General features: G+C 40.8%; 1 protein-coding gene across 4 annotated transcripts in view; it reads right to left on the bottom strand.

The window, feature by feature from the left end:
* Positions 1 to 2,484: 2,484 nt before the first annotated feature.
* LOC111567050 (contactin-1a) overlaps positions 2,485 to 19,665 on the bottom strand; it is a 75,981-nt gene continuing 58,800 nt past the window's right edge. For all 4 annotated transcript variants that reach the window (XM_023267907.3, XM_023267908.3, XM_055009193.1 and 1 more), the window contains exons 12-24: positions 19,510 to 19,657; positions 18,461 to 18,588; positions 17,589 to 17,761; positions 16,631 to 16,754; positions 13,692 to 13,853; positions 13,227 to 13,376; positions 12,541 to 12,611; positions 10,775 to 11,009; positions 9,633 to 9,736; positions 8,748 to 8,937; positions 8,516 to 8,628; positions 8,267 to 8,423; positions 2,485 to 4,803 (exon numbers count right to left, since the gene is read on the bottom strand). In XM_023267907.3, coding sequence (XP_023123675.2) covers positions 4,727 to 4,803; positions 8,267 to 8,423; positions 8,516 to 8,628; positions 8,748 to 8,937; positions 9,633 to 9,736; positions 10,775 to 11,009; positions 12,541 to 12,611; positions 13,227 to 13,376; positions 13,692 to 13,853; positions 16,631 to 16,754; positions 17,589 to 17,761; positions 18,461 to 18,588; positions 19,510 to 19,657 — 1,832 coding nt within the window. In that variant the 3' untranslated portion in view covers positions 2,485 to 4,726. The remainder of the gene's footprint in view (positions 4,804 to 8,266; positions 8,424 to 8,515; positions 8,629 to 8,747; positions 8,938 to 9,632; positions 9,737 to 10,774; positions 11,010 to 12,540; positions 12,612 to 13,226; positions 13,377 to 13,691; positions 13,854 to 16,630; positions 16,755 to 17,588; positions 17,762 to 18,460; positions 18,589 to 19,509; positions 19,658 to 19,665) is intronic.

Here is a 19,665-nt window from a genome sequence, read left to right as displayed (position 1 = left end):
TAGAGGAGAGGAAAGTGTCAGACAGCCACCTGGATCAGACCTATCGCACAGCCCATGTGCTCAGACTGATAAACCTCGAAGTCACTGCAGAGGAAAATCAGTTATCTTCAGCTTTTGTTCTGCCTGTCAGCTGATTTCTCTAAATAACTGTTAAGGACCCCGACTGAAACAGAGAGGTGGCCCAAGGCTCGATAAGAATTTAAATCTGATTCATTAGGTCTGACCTAATCCATGAAGAAGAACGATATCAATTTACTTCTCATCTGCTTGATACCTGATAGGAGACAAAACACCAACAGCTGTTTCTTCTTGAAAAACCAGACCAGGCCTTATCTGTAATGGAGGCCAGACTGAAACACTATCTGATATATGTGGCTTTGGTAAAGAATAGGTTTCTCCTGAGAAAAGATGGGGAGATAATCCACACATGGATTGACAACTTGTTGCACGTAGCTGAGGTGATAATGGAAGGTGCTCATGAATCATAGATGATGCTCTAGTTTCTCCTATTTGACATGTGAGAGCTAAAACATTGCTACGAGTATTTCACACATAAACAGCGTGGAGTTGCATTTGTGTGAAAGATACTTTGATCCCAAGGCAGCAATGACTAAGCTTCCTTTTAGCTGAATTTATATTTAAATCCTCCTCAGAAGCTTTGGCAGAACCTGAGACACATCAGTGTGTGTTTAAAGCGACGCTCTGAACATGCTGAAGTGGAAATATCCTGCTGTAACCTCTGCTTCGGTGCTGCAGTGACATCAGGATTTCAGACTGGGCTCAGGGAATCCCTTCTCAGGTTGCATCGCTGTGAACTAAAACAGCGACTTTTGAAGAGAAGAGGTTTTATATTTCCAGTCATTCATCATTTTCTTATTGCATGAAAGCAGCTACAGCTTTTATTCTATGACACAATGTAGAGCAGTGTGGTTTTTTTGCAGTGCAGTGACTAATGTGATAAAGATCATGTGATATGATTGAGAGCTTGTGCTGAGACTGCTCTCTCAACTGCTGTTTGCAAAGTCAACAGTGATCTTTGAACATGACTTTTAGAGCTTGAAAGGGCAAGAAGCTCAAAAAGAAATGCATATTTAAACATCTTAAGTTATAGGAACTTAACATGTTCACATTTTAACTAACTGTACACTACTTGGTCAAAAAAAAAGTTGTCACCTGGATTTAACTCAGCAAATAGGTAAGAGCCTTCCATTGGATAATTACTGTAGTTTCAGCTGCAACAACTTATTTAACCCTAGATGATGCAGTGAGGAGCTTCTCATTTCTTAAACAACCATGTTGGAAGACATATCCTGTGGTCATGGAAAGGATGTTAATCTGAGAAGGGTCAAATTATTGGCCTGCAACAGTAAATAAAACAACTAAGGAGATTTCTGAAACTACTAAAATCAGGTTAAGAACTGTCTAGCGCATTATTAAAACCTGGTAGGATAGTGGTGACCCGTCATCTTTGAGGAACAAGCATGTGGTCTGATGAGTCCAGATTTATCCTGTTCCAAAGTGATGGGTGGATGAAGTGATGCACTCATCATGTCTAGTGCCTACAAGCCTGTGGGGGTTAGAGTTATGATCTGGGGTTGGTCAGGTTCAGCAACATTATGTTCCCACAGAATGAGGTCAGCTGACTACCTGAATATACTGAATGACCAGGTCTTTCCATCAGTGGAGTTTTTCTTCCCTGATGACATGGACATGTTCCAAGATGATGATGCCAGGATTCATGGGGCTCACATTGTGAATGAGTGGTTCAGGGAGCATGGGACATTATTTTCACACATGATTTAGCCTCCACAGAGTCCAGACCTCAGCCCAATTAAGAATCTTTGGGATGTGCTTGAGAAGATTTTGCGCAATGGTCTGACTCTCCCATCACCAATATAAGATCTTGGTGAAAAATGAATGCCTCTTTGGACAGGAATAAATGCTGTGACATTGCAGCTTATCGAAAAAATGCCGTGGTGAATGAGTGCCATACTCAAAGCTAAAGGCAGTCCAACAAAATATTAGAGCGTGCAACTTTTTTTTGGGCCGTGCACTGTATAAATATTGTAACTTGTAAAATCCAATGCATTGCTACAGACCAAAAATCCCAGCTGTAGTTTAAAAAGTAGCTCTACTTTCTTTCAAAATTAGTCTGAGGCTTTTGAAAGGGAAACTTTTGGGTCTCCAAGTTGAAAAAAAAAAAACTTGTATGGTGTCTACATAATGAGTACCTTTACATGAACCTATGCCTCATTTTGCAATAAGTAGACTCTGCTTTGACCTTTTGACATTTTGGATACCAGACTATGTTCTGGCATCTAGTAGTACTGAGATTTTAAAAAAATTATAAAGAATCTTTTTCTTCCATTGTGAACACGACTGACCAGCCAAAAGTGCTCTTAGACTCAGTTTTTCAGTGTATTCCCAAAGGCTCACTTGTGAGAAAAGTTACTGCAAAACAACAGAGAAAACAGCAGAGCAGCATAATAGTTAACTACACTTTTATTGTTCCTTGTCCAGCCAATGAGAGGTTTCACTTTCATCCCTCATATGTACCATTCATGTCCAGCGAAGCACCAAACTCCAGCAGACAGCCAAACATGCCGCTACTGACACCAGCGATGCCATCAAATCCCAACCACCGTGTCTGCGAGAACATTTTTGAACTTGAATGAGTGAGATTCCTTTAGTCAGTTTAAGATTTCCTCTCTAACGAAATCCTCTCCCAAAGGCTTCACATGGGATGACTGGTAATGAAGCTTAGCAGCTGATGCACATATTAGGCTAAGATCTATTCTGTCTCTGACGTAAAGGGATGTCACTCAGGAATGGAATGTATTTCATATGAAGCTGAGAGGTTGCTATGTCGATTTGCTGCAAAGTAACGTACCACTTTGTCTCCAGTCTCATGCATGTTATAATGTAGAGCCACTGCTTCGTCCGAAGTGTCGAAGTTCAAGGCATTCATGCATTTGGCAACTCTTTTTTTTATGATTTGTGGCATGAAGAAAACCCGGGAAAAGCACTTTGTGGTGGACACCGATATTTTTTTTACAATGTAGAAGCAAGACCAGCATCAGTCACACAAGAAATGAATCAGAGAAACTTAAAACGCAGCATTCATTCCTCCATTTGAGGGAAATAAACTTATGAACTGACCAACCAGAGGTGGGTAAAGACAGAAAAATAATAATCAAAAGCAATAAGGACAACAGTTGATAATGTTTATATATCTCTGATCATGTTAATAAAAAGACAAAAATGATGCATTTCAAACAACATCATGAGCTTTGGATGGGTTCTTACCGCTGACATGGATGGCTTTGCTTACCTTTTGTTTATACTAGATAATGAAAAGATAATGAAAAATGAAATATACTAGATTACTGTTATAGGATCTAGGCAAATTTTCTTATTAGAAAATATGAAGTAGCCACAGATGAGTCAGACATTGCACAATTATTGGAGGGCATGAGTGTCGCTATCGTTCCCTGTAACTGTTAATAGTGACTCTCACACAAAGCCATAAACGAGAGATATGAAATGAAATAGTTCACATTAAATAAAATGCCAACATTCTTTACAAAGCACCAGCTGGTACCACTGAGGTCCTAATGATACAGTCAAAACAAAGTGGATTAGGTTTAGGTTTCTAACACGTTGAAGTTGTTGGTCTCAGTTCAAACATTGGCCTAAATGTTGTGGCAAAGCCTTGATCGCTGCACAGTTGTAGAAACATAACCGGAGGTCGCAAGCAGCCCAAATAATCACATCGTTACACACTGTTTGCTGCAGTTTTGCATTTGAAACGGCACATTTGACATGTTGCTTGTCAAACTCCCAAACTCTTTATACCATTTCTTCATGTAACAACGTCAGCATGCACACTATTTGAAAGTGGTATTAATAGAGCTCATGTTATGGTTTGGAAATAAGCATTGATTTGCAGGTTAACCCAATCTTCTTTTCTTCACATAACATCGACGGTATATTAGATAGTAAAACAATATCAATTATTGAATACATTGTTTCAGCATGACATAAATTGCTATTTTCTCTGTGCTTGTTATAAAATGAAGTATGCAAGAGTTTCAGATTTGCTTTGACTGTATCTCCGTAACAGAGGGTGTGCTTAACTTTTTTAAAAAATGCCACTGAACTGCAAATAAAGAAAGACATGAAACTTTTTTTTATAAACTCTTACACTTTCCTTTCACAGCTACTTGTTCACCTTACACTATGGAATGCACTGTAGGATTGATTTTCCAAAACATCACAGATCAACTGAAGCCTGCATTTCTGAACATACAGCATCTTTGTTTCAGAAAGTTCAGCTCTGTGATGTAAAAAGACTAAACAGCAAACCGGTGCAAAGTGTAGGGTTTACACTTTCAGTCATGACCCATTTTAGAACAAGCTGCTGTGAAAGACAAGTGCAGTCGTTTATATAAGGCATATTTAAAAAGTTGACAGAACTCCTTTGACACTCCTCCAAAGAGGCCTTTTGTGGATAAATAAGGAACGTCATTGTCCATTTCCAATTTTTCCATTTCTGTGTCTATTTCCACAAAAGTATTCCAGAGGGGAAGAGCTGGAACATGACATCCCGGGTTACAGGGCGGAACCAAAAGATTGTGGAAAGAGTCCCAAAGTCCTTATAGGCGTCAACCATAAGCAACCATAGGAGTCTCATTCACGGGAAGTGAAGACGAAGATGGCGCTACATTCAGAGGTTCAGGCAGAGGAGAGCTGCCAGGAGCAGGGAGAGCACACTGAGAGACTGGGCGACCACGACACCTCCACCTGAGAGAGAGGGACAAATAAAATATGCTGCTGATTCAAGGGGGAAAAAGTTGAGTCTTGTGTCCCACTTTCACACCCAAGTCCAACGGAATGTGACAAAGTAGGAAGACCACATTTAATCCATAAATACAATATGTTTCAATGAAGAATTCAAGTCAGCAGTGTACGCAATGTCTGTATGAGCGGTATGAAGTGTAAATGCGGGGAGGCGAAATACAAATCACAAAAAGGGACACTGTGGAACAAAGCCACCATGCTGAAGAGAGTGAAAGGATCTGATTTCTAAACTCCACAGTCTACACATCACTGCAAGAGCTGTGTCCCAATTCAGGAGAAGAATCCCTCTAAGGCTGTATTCCAAGACTGACTGCGTCAAAGCAGCTTGACAAAGGCTGTCCCATTTCGAAGACAACTTCAAATGCGGCCTAGAAATGCATCTTATTTTTCCTGCACTGCGTAGGATCCACCCACCGGATCTTTTTCAGCCCAGTGTATCCCAAAATTCATTGTGTACTGGTTAGATTTTTAAGAATATGATGGATTTTACGAGCAGAACTTTGGTGGCTGATGATTATTTCAAATGTGAAATCTGAAACATAAGCTGCAAGACCAGAATATTTCTTAAATGTAGGTATAGATATGTGAAGCAGCTTCTCAGAGACCTCGAGAATGTTGATAACTAGAATGAGAGCTGCTGGTTTAACATTTCAACCACTAAGCAATGCACTTTATTTAGAGGAACCGTACTTATTGTACAGGACAGCCTGCTTTCCAGTCCCTGACACAATGGCAACAATTAAACACTTGACCCAAAACAGCAGAACCAGGAACATGGTTTATACTTGCAGACTCAGACATGGAACATTTAGCTGGGTGACCAACAGCCTTGGTGATAGTACAATTTGAAGCAGAATCTTCACATTTATCTTTCTGTGCCAGCACATATTAATGTGCCAAAGTGGCTGCTTCAGAGGCGGTTTTGATTTTGTGCTCAGCAATCTGAATGGCAACTTCAGATGGAAAAGAATCTTTAAGCTTTTCTGGCAGCATCAGATCTCACAGGTCTTTATAGGTAGTGGCATCTAAAGAACAAAACCAGCTGATGAAAAGTTTCAATAAATCCCTGGCAAACTCAACATGAGGCTGCTTGTCAGACTTCTTCCAGAACCTAAAATGTTGGTAAATGCTGGTAAGACTCAAGCTTTCAGGACTGCATCTTTAGCAACAGCCTATTTCTGGCTAACAATGGTGCCAAGAGCTGAAGAAGATTCCTGTACCTACCTGTTAGCACAGACTGTGGTATCAGTAAACAGTAAACCTCAGCACTGGCAATACACTCAAAAAGAGAAAGAAAGTATCTTGGTGTCTTTTATGAAACTTTGATGCTAAACACTACTTACCAACCACATGAAACATTTTTAGACCTTGTGAAATAAAAGCTGTAGACTCGTCTGAAGTCTCAGTGGTTTCATTACCACTACTACCACTGGGTAAGTGACAACTTGCCTGGTCTAATTAGGTCTAACCAATACTGTTGTAATTTTTATTTTTATTTTTCCAAACTGTGTCCTATCCTCTTGTATGCTCAGATTATCTCTCTCTTTGCAACAACTGTAGATCAAAGGGCAAAGCTGCTGCTATTGGGGAATCTACAAAATCCCCAGCACCATCATTTCAATATAACAGGCAAAACACCTTTCATCAGGACCCACAAGATGTTCTTCACATGAGGATTGAACACTGATAGTCTTTATACTTCACACCCAAAAGTAGGTACTTGTGTATTAGAAACCCCTAGAGCAAGACAGCTAACTGTAAAAGTGACCCCTTGAGTCCATGGCTTTGCCCTCAAGGTCACTGCTCCAATCATTTTCACTGCTGCACTGAATAACAATGCACAAACAAATCCCAAAGGGTAAAGCTCACATTTTAACGTGTACCACAATCAATGCCATGTCCACGAGTCTTTCATGCTGTTTCCATGGTACTAAATGTCAGAAACTGTCTCCAGTCCCACAAGACCAAACTAAAGCTGTGGAATGACACACAAACCTGTCAGTTTAAACCGATGTATATTACACACAACTGACCACAATCACTAACAACAGTCAAATCTCTTTCCAAACCTGCTACTTTAAAATAACTAACTCAAGTATGCAAACATAAACCTGAGACTAATTCACTAACTCCTTGAGACAAGCCGCAAACTTTTGTCACAAAAATTAGAAGCAGTGACACAAAAAGTACAAGCACAAGCCTGTTGCCAGAAAATTCTTCATACATCTCTAATTTAGCATTAGAAAACTTACCACCTACACTTTGTGTGGATGAGCCCCCATGAGCTAAGAGCTAAGAGCTGGACAAAGGAGGGGAGACTACATGAGTTGTAACTAAAAGTAAATCCATTAAATTACAAGGGAAATGAACCTGACTGACTGCAACCCCTTTATAAAGTAGAACCAGACCAGATAAGGTGAATCTCCATGAATGCCTGACTCTGCCCATCACACTCCAGCAAAGACAGGCCTGTCCAAAAGATCATTACTGCCTCCCCTAGTAAAAAACAGTTCCGCACAAAGCCACCTAGTCTTAAGTAATTAGTCGCTTTAAGACTAAGAAAAAGAAAAGATTGAAATACAATACAGCAAAGTCCCCCCTTCCACCAATCCTAATCCATTAAACCAAGGACCATACTCGGTGTGTGAAGTGTGATATACCCCATCGGTGAGGAGATCACCTTAAATGCTCCTCTATTTGTCAATGCACGGCATTTGAAATCCACCATGGCTTAAATTCCCTGGTCTGTGAAATCAAACTGTCAGGTGGGGTCTGGACTGAATGATAAGGGATAAGGAAAACCACAGGAGGGGTTTCCTCTTCACATCAAGATCAATTACAGAGGCTTATGCCCTCCTCTATCCAGTCAGCCTGCCTGTCAGTCCATCATCCAGCGAGAGGATCCAGTCAGTGGGCAATCAAGGCTTTAGTCACGGACCATCTTAACTCTGCAATCTGAGGTATGAAACCCGAAGTGACAGCTCTACTCTGGCCCCATGGAAAACCTCTAGCTAAATGATAACCTACTGCCAAATTTGAACCTGGTATAATCCCACTAGCAAATGGCAGGTCAAGAATGAACAGTCCCACTGTGTCACCTTAGCAGTATGGATTTAAAAAGCCATTAGATGACTGAAGTCTTTATTCCAAAGATGTGAAACTAAACCTGGGTGAAAATGGCCTAATATTTTTCACGGGAGATTACTCTCACTCGGTAAATTGAATTTCATCAAACAGATAACTCCACTGAAAGGAAGAGAAGGGTCATTCTTCTGAATTGGCACCTTTCAAAGGCTCTTCTGTTTCCCATTTCCCACCTTTTATACACTCCATCTGATGCATGTTTGCTACAAAGAAGAGAAAATTAAACACTAGCTCAAAGTCAGGCACCTAAATCTTAACTTACCTGTGAGGTGAATTTGTGCCATAGCGCCATCTCCTCCCTCTGTGTGTGCCCGCACCTCCACCACATAGTTCCCGTCTGCAGGCAGGGGAAGGTCTATGTACCGCCTGCTGGTTGTGTACAGAGTACCTGTGGAGTGGCCCTGCTGCCTGTACAGCACCTATGATATACACATGAAAGGCGTTGGAGTATAGCACAAGAAATACTCACTTTCCTTTCAGAAATGAAATAAAAATGTTGAAATGTGCTCACCCGGTACCCATCTATTGATGACTCATTAGCCAGCGGTTCCACATGTTCCCAGGCAATATTTACCGACTGGCCCTTCAACTTTTTACTTATTATTCTGGGCGCTCGACTTGGAGCTAGTAACAGGAAGAAAAATATTATTAAATATTTTTAGGACGCGCTGCTTTAAGATATATGTTGTTTTTCATGCAGATTCCTGCTGATCGGTGTATGAATGCTATGAAACACAACGTACGGGGTTTCTTGGTGTGGATCTGGTAGTGTTTGCTGGCCATCCCAAATCCTGCAGAGTTGTAGCCTCGAATTTCAATAAAGTAGGGCGAGTCCGGCTTCAAACCCTCCAGTTTAGTGTGGTTCTCTCTGCTGGACACCATAACCCTCTGAGCCCCTCCCTCACTGTCTTCGTGATTTCTCCAGTACTTCACCTGGAACCCACAGAGACACAGGTGAGAAAGCAAGGATCAGTGCTTTTTGCAGCGCTTTTCGGACGCGATAAATATCATAAGGAAAGGAAAAATGTTTCATAAAATTAAAGGAATAGCTCAACATTTTGGGAACTGTACTTATTCAACTTCTCGTGCTAAAACAGATGATACTACCCTCATATCTGTTCAATAAATATAAGGCTACAGCCAGCCACCAGTTTAGCTTAGCACGCTGAAAACAGCTACCATGTTTATACAATCTTTATACTATACGAGCATAGAGACTGCTGGCTGTAGCCATGAATTTCACAGACAGACATAGGAGCATTATCAGTCTTCTCATCTAACTCTTCATTGGAGAGTAAAAAAGCAAATTCCCAAAATGTAGAAATTATGTATCAAGGTAGGTACAAGACTAAATTATAGAAACCAGCTGTTCTGTAAATCATTATGTGTGCAGTAATACTTTCAAAGAGGACAGCTGGTAAAATATATACTTACTGTATATATAGATATATATATATATGGGGATTTTATGCACTTTTAGCAGCTCAATTGTTGTTTTTTATGAAGAGTAGTTTAAACCAAATCACAAAAAACATTTCTAAATATCATCTGAGTCATAATACATTCCACAAACACAGTAGAGAAGCGGATTATTTTACCATAATACCTCAGTAAAATTTTCTACTGACCTGATATCCATCTATATTACTTTGTGCGAGGGGTATCCACGACACGGTGGCTACTGTGGCAGAGAGAGCTCTGCAGTCAACAATCAGAGGAGCTTCAGATGGAGCTACAAAGAAACCCAGAGTGTAATCAGGTGAATAGGTTAAAGTAAGAGAACCATTTTGAAGACTGGTCCTTACAGGTCATTTTTCATATTGCACACACAAAATTCTAACATCACATATTTTAGCTGTATGAATATGTTTACCTTGACATATACTAACAGATCCTTTACTCTGATTGTAAACTAATGTTTCTTCTTTTATGTCTGTAGCTGTTGCAATGACTATTTTCTTTCAGTGATGCTTCAGCAAGTCACAGAAATTTTCCCATGGTTTATATTCCTCTACTGGATATCGGACTGGATTTACCATGAGTTATGGGACAGCTACTCTCTATATACATACTATTCTTGCCAGCAAACTGTCCTTGAATGTTAAATTGTCAGTCTGGCACTGGGCCTTGAACCAGCAACCAATCAAATACTGTAACTGTGTAGAACACAAACACAAACACACATTACCAATATTGCACATCTAGCACATAATTACAAATGGTTTGCCTGGAGATAGAGTGCTTTGCATGCATAACTATAAAATCATAAACCCTCAAAATGCAAGGGTTCCCTAAGTGGGTTACCATGGCAGCAGAGCATCTCTGTAACCCATCATGTCTGGGTTGCCAGTGGTTATCTCAACTGTCTGTCAGTGGAAGTTAATAACTAGGCTAAATGCTTCGCATCCTTGGGCGAATTATCAGCTTTCTGGTTCATGCTACACAGATCATTATAATCCCCCCACAAGGAAAGAGAGAGTAAGAGAGAGGGAAAGATGGGTTCACTTTCAGGGGGAATTAAAATTCCTCATAACTATACATGAGAACTAATATTAAATGGGTCGTACTCCACAGAAAACCACGGCACTGATAAGTGGCTGACACTGACAGATTGAAATAGCAGAGTGTTGGCATACTGAAAGATTTCTCATTCACTGAAGCCCACAAAACGGGACCAGGTTGGTCTGTGATGTTGTTTCGAGATCAGTTTAGCACATTTTCTACATTATAGTTGAGAGTGTCGAGAGCTGTGAATCTCTTCAGTGCTCACCATCCTGTGCAGAATAAATGACGGCTGTTAGGCTGTAGGGTCCTTCTCCTTTGCCGTTGAACGCTTTAACTTTCACTTGAAATTCTGTCAAAGGCCGTATGTTGGAGTCTTTGTGGACGTAGCGCTTGGCCTGGGGATCAGCTACTGCCACTCTTTTCCACTGGTTTTCTTCTCGGGGTTTGAAGGCCACAATGTAGCCAAAATTAGGCCCATAGTAGTACTGTGGCTCCACAGGCTGATGATAAAAACAAAAGAAATTACCGTAATGTGGCAAATGCTATATTTAACACACAGACACTCATCTTCTTTATATGAGGATATTACACCATGACTCAAAAAGGGCTAATTCCATTAATCGCATGTCGTTTACGAACTGTTCAGTAAGGTAAGTGCAGTCTGAGAGAGATATTGTGACACTTTCGATGGTTCATTTATGTCTATCTGTTCTCACACCTTATTGCCTTTGTTGGCACCATATTATCATCATCACACCATATGCCCAGAAAAGATAAACATGTCGCTTCATCCTCCAGCTGCTCTAGAACTGAATGGTCACACTGCAGTCAAGCAAAATGCAATTTAGCGATAGCTAATTTATCAACAGCTGCAGCAGAGACATCGAGAATATCATCAGACAAGTCACTGATTTTTGTGGATAGTGATGTTGTGGTGCAGTGTTGGTATGAGATTATCTGATTCTTATCAATACGCTCCTTTATATTGTATGATCAGTAGTGTGTAGTTTAAGTTCTTTCATATTATTCTCTTATTCAACCTAATCTGTTGGTCCTACTTGCTGTCTTCCAAAGTGATTGGAAACTAATCACTGGCTTCCTGAAATCCACTGAGCCCTAAAAACTTCCCTCGGGTTTGAAAAGCATGTTGTCTTTTAAAAAAATCACCAAAATGAAACCATTAATAAGAGCAAAAAAACATTAAAACTGGAGGACTGCTAACTCCCTGACTGTTCTTGAACTTTTTATCTGTGACATGCTGTCCGGTCAGGAAACTTAACCAAATCTAAGGTTCAATTTGTGGCATTTCATCAAAATCCCTTTATTCTACATGTCTCATTCAAAAAAATCATCAAAAATTAATTGTTTGTTCTAATCAGATTCTGTTAAGAAAAAGGTAAATATTCTGTCCAGCTTGTTGCAACCAAGAAACCATTAGCATATGACAATTATTCACGGCCTTTCGTCTGAACTGCAGGCTGTGTTAACACAGCGTAAGTATGGAAACAAATTAAAAATGTAAGTAGTGAAATTTCTAATATATCACTCTATGCAACACCATCTGGTATGTAGAATCATCTTTTTTTCCAGTCTGGGAACAGCTGGGGACACTTGGAAAAATGTTGCACATGCAGATTCCAGGTTTTTAAATTTTTTATAGAATAAGGATGAAATAAATTCAAACTTAATTTATGATTTATGGCATAATAACTGTCACACTTAAGAAGACATTTTTGAGTTCTCTCTTCTTCTGGCCATAGTTGTCTTGTTTCCATTGAGGTGTAGGACTTCATACTGCAGTGAAAATGAGTGTAAAAATATGTGAAATACAGCTGTGAAACAGGCTATTATTTACAAGTTGCAATACAAAGCCAGTATGACTATACACTCTCTTTTATTTCTGCATGTGTCCAAAAAAACTGTCATTGGAATGATTTAAAACATAACTCCAATCTGAACAACTTTCTATTGGCTTTTACGTGCACTTGTGACCTTTCTCCCCACTCAGCCCAGTGGAAAGTCCCAACCTACCGTCCATGTGATGGTCAGTTCTCTGCTAGCCCCTCCACCCCCGCCGACACCCGAGGGCGCCACCACAGGAACTACAATGAGACAGCAACAGCAAAACTCTGAGCCCACATGCTACAAATCCACACAAACAAAGCCAACCCACACAGGCTGTAACCTAGCCCTGGCAACGTTACTGAAACATCCTTCCTCTGCAAATACAGTATCAATGTCTTCTCCTGTGCCAAACGCAACACCTTAATATCCATATGGGAACCTTGCCACTCAGGAGACATGGAGGAACAAGTCCTCTTGTTTTGCCTTGAGTCCAGTAGCTCACATTCAGTTGATGATTATTTTTTTAAGAGAGGTTACTGCAGGTCTGTGATTTCCATTTTATAATTGAATTTCAGTATACAGTTTCACCAAAGTGCTCATTTGTAGTGGTTTGTGTGGTGAGTTTGGCAGCATTGCCCAGTTCTAAGAAGTACAGCATTATGGGGTTTCTGCTGACTCATTTCTACAGTGATACTTAACATAAGTAAACAGTGCAGTAAAACAACAGTGATGAATAAATATCAGAATGGAAAGCTGGACTGTAGTACTATGTTTCTTTTCCTTCTACTTCATGACCTTTCAAGTTACTCAGATTCTTTATTCTACAAATCTTATGGATAGCATGCTGGATCAAAGCCAGGACACAACCTTACCTGAATCCAGGGTTTTGTCTTTAGGTGATGGGCTGCTTGGATCTCCTGTCCCCAGAGTGTTGGTAGCAATGACCCTGAACTCATACTCCGTCCAGGGGAACAAATCCACCACCGTGGCCGTCTCTGTATTTCCCTCGACATCAGCAGGAGCTACAGACAAGTGCACAGTTCAGCGCTATATAGCACAGTATGTTGAAACATTATACATCGCAGGTTGTGCTGTCCCACAATTTAACAAAATGATCCTTAAAACAACCATGAAGTTCTATTTTTGAAATCCATTCCTATATTTAAGGCCACTGAGGCGTGACTAAATGATATTTCAGTCATCTTTAAGAGACATTAATCACAATGTAGGCCTACAGTATCTCTGTGTGGCATGACCAAAATTTGTATTACACAAGACTCAGCTCAGCATTAAAGTAGCAGTGTTTATTTGACTAACTAGCATGCTGGAGTTCTTACATGTAGTGGCATTCTTCCAGACATCTTTTGAGAACTGGTCCCTGTACTGGATGGTATATTTGGAGATAGGACTGTGGTTGTCTGCTCCACGGCTCCACTGCAAAGTTACACTCTTGTCAGTTTTGTTTATCATCCGCACGCCACCTGGAGCACCAGGGGGACCTATGGTAAAGACAAGAATAACAAACAGATTTGAAGTCTTGTTTGAGGGGGAAGAATGCAAATGTAGCTGCAGGTTTATGTAGGGGAAAGCACAATGTCACTTAACTTGTAGTTCAGAAATCTAAATCCCCAAAAGTGCCCATTTTAACTTGTCCCTCAAGCAGACAATGAATGTCCTGCTTGTTCACAAATTGCAGACAGAGAGAAGGAAATTAAATTGTTATTGAAAGAATTTCATTCTCATGGGGAAATCCTTGGTAAAAGTCCAGAGCTGTTGAACAACTTTATACTTTAACATCAGTAGCAAAAAGACTACCCTTTGATGCATATGAAACACAGCACATCAAAGCCCTTACATTTCCTCTTTTTAGTGTCTTCTTTAAAAGACATCAGCAAAGACTGATGGATTAAGGCATTAGAGCTTAGAGCCCATTGACACATATGAACTAAAGCTTAAGCAAAGGCTTTTGAATCCAGTGTTTTCTCTTGGTCCTCCTGCTCCTCTTGATTCTTCCTTTGAAACTTAAAAATGTCTTAATAGAAAACCCAGACAGTGACAGGGTTAGCCTCCCAACCCACAGACTCACAAATCAGCCAGAATTTACTTTTTCCAAATCATGAATATAAGCTGAGAGAAGTAAGGCGATTAGACGGCCAAAGCTGGACAGCCCTTAAGCTTACCCTCTCTGCTAAGGGTCAGGGGGGAAAGCAGAGATGTAGGAAAAAAGTAGCTTTTCTACAATTCAATGTAAGGAAAGAAACATTTTGCATATTGTATATGTCTGCATAGGATGAAGTTGCTGGAGATGGGAAGGCCCAGGCGTCTCTGCATTCCCTGTTGCTACTGTGACTCTGAATGGACTAAACTGTTTGGACAATGATAATACTGCATAATACTGTGTTACATCGCTAACTCTGTACTTTGAATTAATAGATATTGGTGGTAGGCATTTTGCAAAAAGAAAACCAAATTTAATAAAGTTTATAAACTGAATTCCTAATTCACACTTAAGTTAACAAAGCCACATTTCAACACCATTTCAGGCAAGACTGTAACTTTACACTATAAAAACACACACCCGTCATATGAAAACGACTCTTCTCCCCATCTCAAATCCCTACTAATAACAAGCTACAGGTGCAGAGCTGTGTTTTTAGCTCGGACAATCTCCTGAAGCAGATCTGCTTCCTCATCTGCTGTGATAAATGGCTGTCTTTCATCTCTCTCGCGCTGCGCCCCGGGCTGCTGGCATTTGGCACTCCATTAGGAGCAGCCCAGGACCTGTGCTTTGGTTACACTCTGGGAAACGTCACAGTCAGCCGCTGTGCGTTCACCTGGCCATCTGTCAACACCTGCCCTGAAAGCAGCGGTGACGGCAGCACACCCAGGACACAACGGGGATCATTGGCAACCAGATCACTGCTAGAATTCCTGTGTTTGCTATCTGAAGAGACTCTTTGTCCACCAACACTGGGCCTGTTTCACGACCTGAGGAGAGGGCTGTAAGGTAAGCTCTCAGTCATCAGGAAATGGAAGGTGAAAACAAAGCCTGATGAATCATCCAGGAGCTGAAGTACAGTAAAAAAGAAAAAAAAAAAAAAGAGACAGAGCACCGTGGAAATGTAGCAGTGTTTACTTTGTATGTATTGATATCTATATGTGGTCGGGAGAACAAGCACTGCGATCAGCAACTGTCCGTATCAAAATATTGTGCTGAGAGATAGAAATCTATGACTCATCATATACTCATCACACGGCATCGCCCTTAATGCACTTATAATGAAGACAGATGGGAACTGGCACCATTCAAAACATGTCAGACATACTGGTACAAGCACTGCTTGTCCCATTCAGTTTAAACTGCTGCTGTGTCTATGCAACCAGAGCAACAGAACTCACAACAAATAAAAAACTTTCCTGCAAAACTATTTATTTTCCAATTTTCCTTGCTTGGCTGGAAACAGCAACTTTTTGGGGGTAGAAATATGATCCAATCTGCAATATGCCAACATATAATCAAACTATGTAATCTAGAGAGACGGGACCAGCAGATAGACTAGACTAAGTTGGTCTGACCTTTACTGGGTGGTACTGGTAGATATTCAGTATTCTCACTGTGCCTCTGCCTTATGCTTGAGGACACAAGGCATTTCCTTCCACAGCTTTTTCCAACGCTTTCTCTCCTGCTTTCGTTCGCATGGAGTCTAGGGGTTGACAGATTATCTGGCAAAAAAGGCTACGGTCTGCTTACTCTGGAGAGATTTACTTCTCTTCAAACACGCGCTGTAGAACGTACAGTACTTGTGCTATATTTCTGTCTCTTTGTCTCTATTCCCACACACATGCACTTTCTATTGGTATATCTACAGTCAGACAATGAGAATTTGGGATTAATTTAGGAGTATATGTCTGATTTTGTCCCGCGTTCAGTTTAATAAGATCTATAGAATTAAAGCCTCTGTAAACTCTTAACTTATGTATTAAGCATTTAACACTCAAAAATTCTGATAATCTGCTTCAACACTGCTGTATGAGTATGGTTTGGTCAGACTTGACTGACAGTCCACAAACAATCAACCTACTGTAATTATAACTGACATTAGATTGCTTAATGTGTTTATTATAAAAGTATTTTCTTGCTGAGTCCCACGAAGTTCAAAGCAGTGAGAAGAACACCGACTGAAACAAACAAACTGAAGTCTCATGTCAAGAAACTACAACTTTTCAGACTTTGACAGATAAGCAGACTGTTTTCAGACATTTTCAATACACTCACCCCTGACAACCAGGTGGGCAGAAGCAGTAATGTTGTCAACCGGAGTCTGTGCTGTGCAGGTGTAGCGCCCAGCATGCTTCAGCTGAGCATTCTTAATCAGCAGCGCGCCATTTGAGCTTCCATTCTGCACAAAACAACACAAGAGACAACTTTTAATTTAAGCACGAGCAATACAAGAAAACGGTCATGTTCCTTATTTTCTCAGTCAGCCTGACACTGATCTAGAAAAATGGAAAATGAGATATTGTTATTACTCCAGAGTGATCGAGGTGAACTGGACACCGACTTTCACTCAACAGCACCTTATTTCCTATGAAGAAATGCCAAACCCCATACAGTGTTTAGTCCAGTCAGCACTTTCGATGTAAAAAAAGCAAAAATCTCATAAAAATCCACTTAAAAAAATAAATCACTGTATTGGACTTGCAGCTAAAGATTCAAGCTGGCTTTGCTAATACCACACAAACAGTATTAAGTGGAACTGTACCCCATTTTTACGAGGGGAAAATTCTCCTTGCATACAAAAATGGGGTATCATCAATCACGGTCATAATATGGTGTTTGCCTAGCAGGCAGAGTGACGAATGAGAAAAGCTAACCGCTAGCTTATGGTTAGAGCAGCACTAACAGAGAGAGAGAGAGTAGGCCATGTCAACAATAATGGATGTTAGCGGAAATTGCCATTAAACTGATATACAGCGCACCATTCCACTCAGAGTAGGTATGTGAAATGGATTTTAGAGCCATAGTCATTAAAATCCGGCCATATTTTTCCGTTTCAGGTATTCCAATGAAAATAGTCCAGACATCAACTCGACCTCAAATAGGATTTTGACGTGGATGAACTCCAGACTAAAGTGGACATTTTGTGGTCACACCAAAGCAATCCAACCTAAACTTGGATTATTTATCTTCCTCTAGGTAAAAAAAAAATTAATCGACCAATATGATGTCTGACCGGGGTTCGTTCATAATGTTGGCTCTCCTTGTGTAGGTCAATGACTCGGCTATCTAGGGACCAGATGAAGGTGATGTCCAGAGAGGGGTCATGTGATGCTGCACACTCCATCCAGGCGTTCTCTCCCACTTTAACGTCAGCATTGGATGGTGGCAAGGTGATCTTTGTGGAGTCTGGGGAAAAACAAGACAACGAGGGAATGTCAGGGAATAGTATGAAGCACGTCTGGCTACTGACACCGTTTAGATTATAGAAAACCTGATTAAAAACTGCAAATTATGTGAATGAAAAAAGAGCCCCGACCAGCCATGTTGTATGCAGATAAACTGTATGTGGTGTTTAGTGTGAAAAATCTAGAAGTGTTCACTATGCGCAGATGTCCAGAAGAGGGCAGAAAAGAGCTGTACATCCAACACTACCAGAGCTCAGCTGTAAAAAATTGAAATGCTTGACTGCTGAGCATGCACGTCTAAAGATAAGAAATGACAAGTAAGAAAACTATCAGTTTAGTTATTTGATATTCAATTAAACAATCTCACTTAGTACATAACTCAGGTTTCCTCCTCATTTTTCACTGAACAGTGTGAGGGATAAGCCCTTGTCTCATCATGTTAGATCTAAAGCAATTCCCTCACGCCTTTGCCCTTGGGGATTGACTGAATATCAGCAGTGGCTTGTATACCGACGCTCTGCTCAGATGGCCATAATTCAACAACAGCAGACATTTGGAGGTCGGGACTGTTTGGTGGGACAGTGACAGGAATGATTGCCAGCTAAGGTTGACATTAGTCAAAGCAACACTGACTGTCCTAGAAACATCAGAGACATAAAGACAACTATTAATGAAGTATTATTCTTCAGCTGGAACTTGCCTGTCACCAACAGGGAGCCCGTGCTATTGGCTTTGCCCCGGTCATTCTCCGCGAAGCAGGTGTACCTGCCCTCATCTGCTCGCGTCACATTGAGGATCTCCAGGCTTCCATCCTCCCAGATGAACACCCTGAGGAGAAGCCATAATTAATTCTTCACATACAGAGGAGAAAAAGATATGTGGTATGAAATATTCAGCACAATGTGAAGGTCAAAAGTCCAACGCATGTTATTCCATGGATTTGAAGATGATGAAAAACTATGAAAGTAGTTGGAATATCTGCCAGTTCCCTAATGGAAATACAGCTTTCCAAGAAAATAAAAAGTCTCTGAACTTCACACTACTCAGCAAGAAGCAACATTAAATTATGCTAAAGGCAAAGCAACAATGTTTGATTCATTTTTCTCTGCATATTTCATATTCATGCATGACAAATACTGTGCCAGATGCCCCATCACCACTACACACCCTCTCCCATACAGGTAGTAGCCATTGAGAGCATTAGGATGCATATGCTGCATGGTAATTTGCCTTCTGCTCCTCCTCTATGTGAGTCCCACTGTGGGGACTGGAGGGAGTGAGTCGGGTGAGGGAGACGGTTGGGGGTCTCAGAGCTCTCAGATTAGGCTTGTTTTGTCAGTGAGGAGCACAAGGCAGGAGTTTACACACAGTCCGTCCACACTGATCTTAAGAATGAGCTTAATGTCAGCCGCTGATAGACAGCAAAGCCGGGCTCAGCAGTCACTGACAAACAACAACATTAAAGACTTTCCTGGCATATATAGTAGGCTTAGGAGATCTAGAGCTTATTTAGATCCTCAAAATCAAGATACTCTGTGCCCCCTTCAGAGCAGAATGACATTTCATTCCCACATACTCCTCCTTGTCTAAATGTGACCCAGATGTGCTTCTCAGTCACAGAAAGTGGTTGATGAATATTGTTATTGAAAACAATAATGGAAACCTCTGCCACGACAAACCAGTCTCTATGAAGGAACAAAAATCCATAAAATGATTACAGGAGAACCATCTTATTAAAAGACTGCTCACCTGGTAGAGTTGGAGAGCAGCTCAGTGTCTTTGCTCCAGGAGAAGGTGGGCTTTGGGGCCGCTTTGGGTCGACATTCAATCACCACACGGCCGTTTCTAGCTGCCAGCACTCTCTTCACCGGGTTGTGTTCAAACGTGGGAGCACAGGCTGTGCAG

Source organism: Amphiprion ocellaris, chromosome 3 (genome assembly GCF_022539595.1).
Source record: "Amphiprion ocellaris isolate individual 3 ecotype Okinawa chromosome 3, ASM2253959v1, whole genome shotgun sequence".
Taxonomy (NCBI): domain Eukaryota; kingdom Metazoa; phylum Chordata; class Actinopteri; family Pomacentridae; genus Amphiprion; species Amphiprion ocellaris.
The sequence above is the reverse complement of the archived record's forward strand: the minus strand, read 5'-3'. Positions and strand labels throughout refer to the sequence as shown.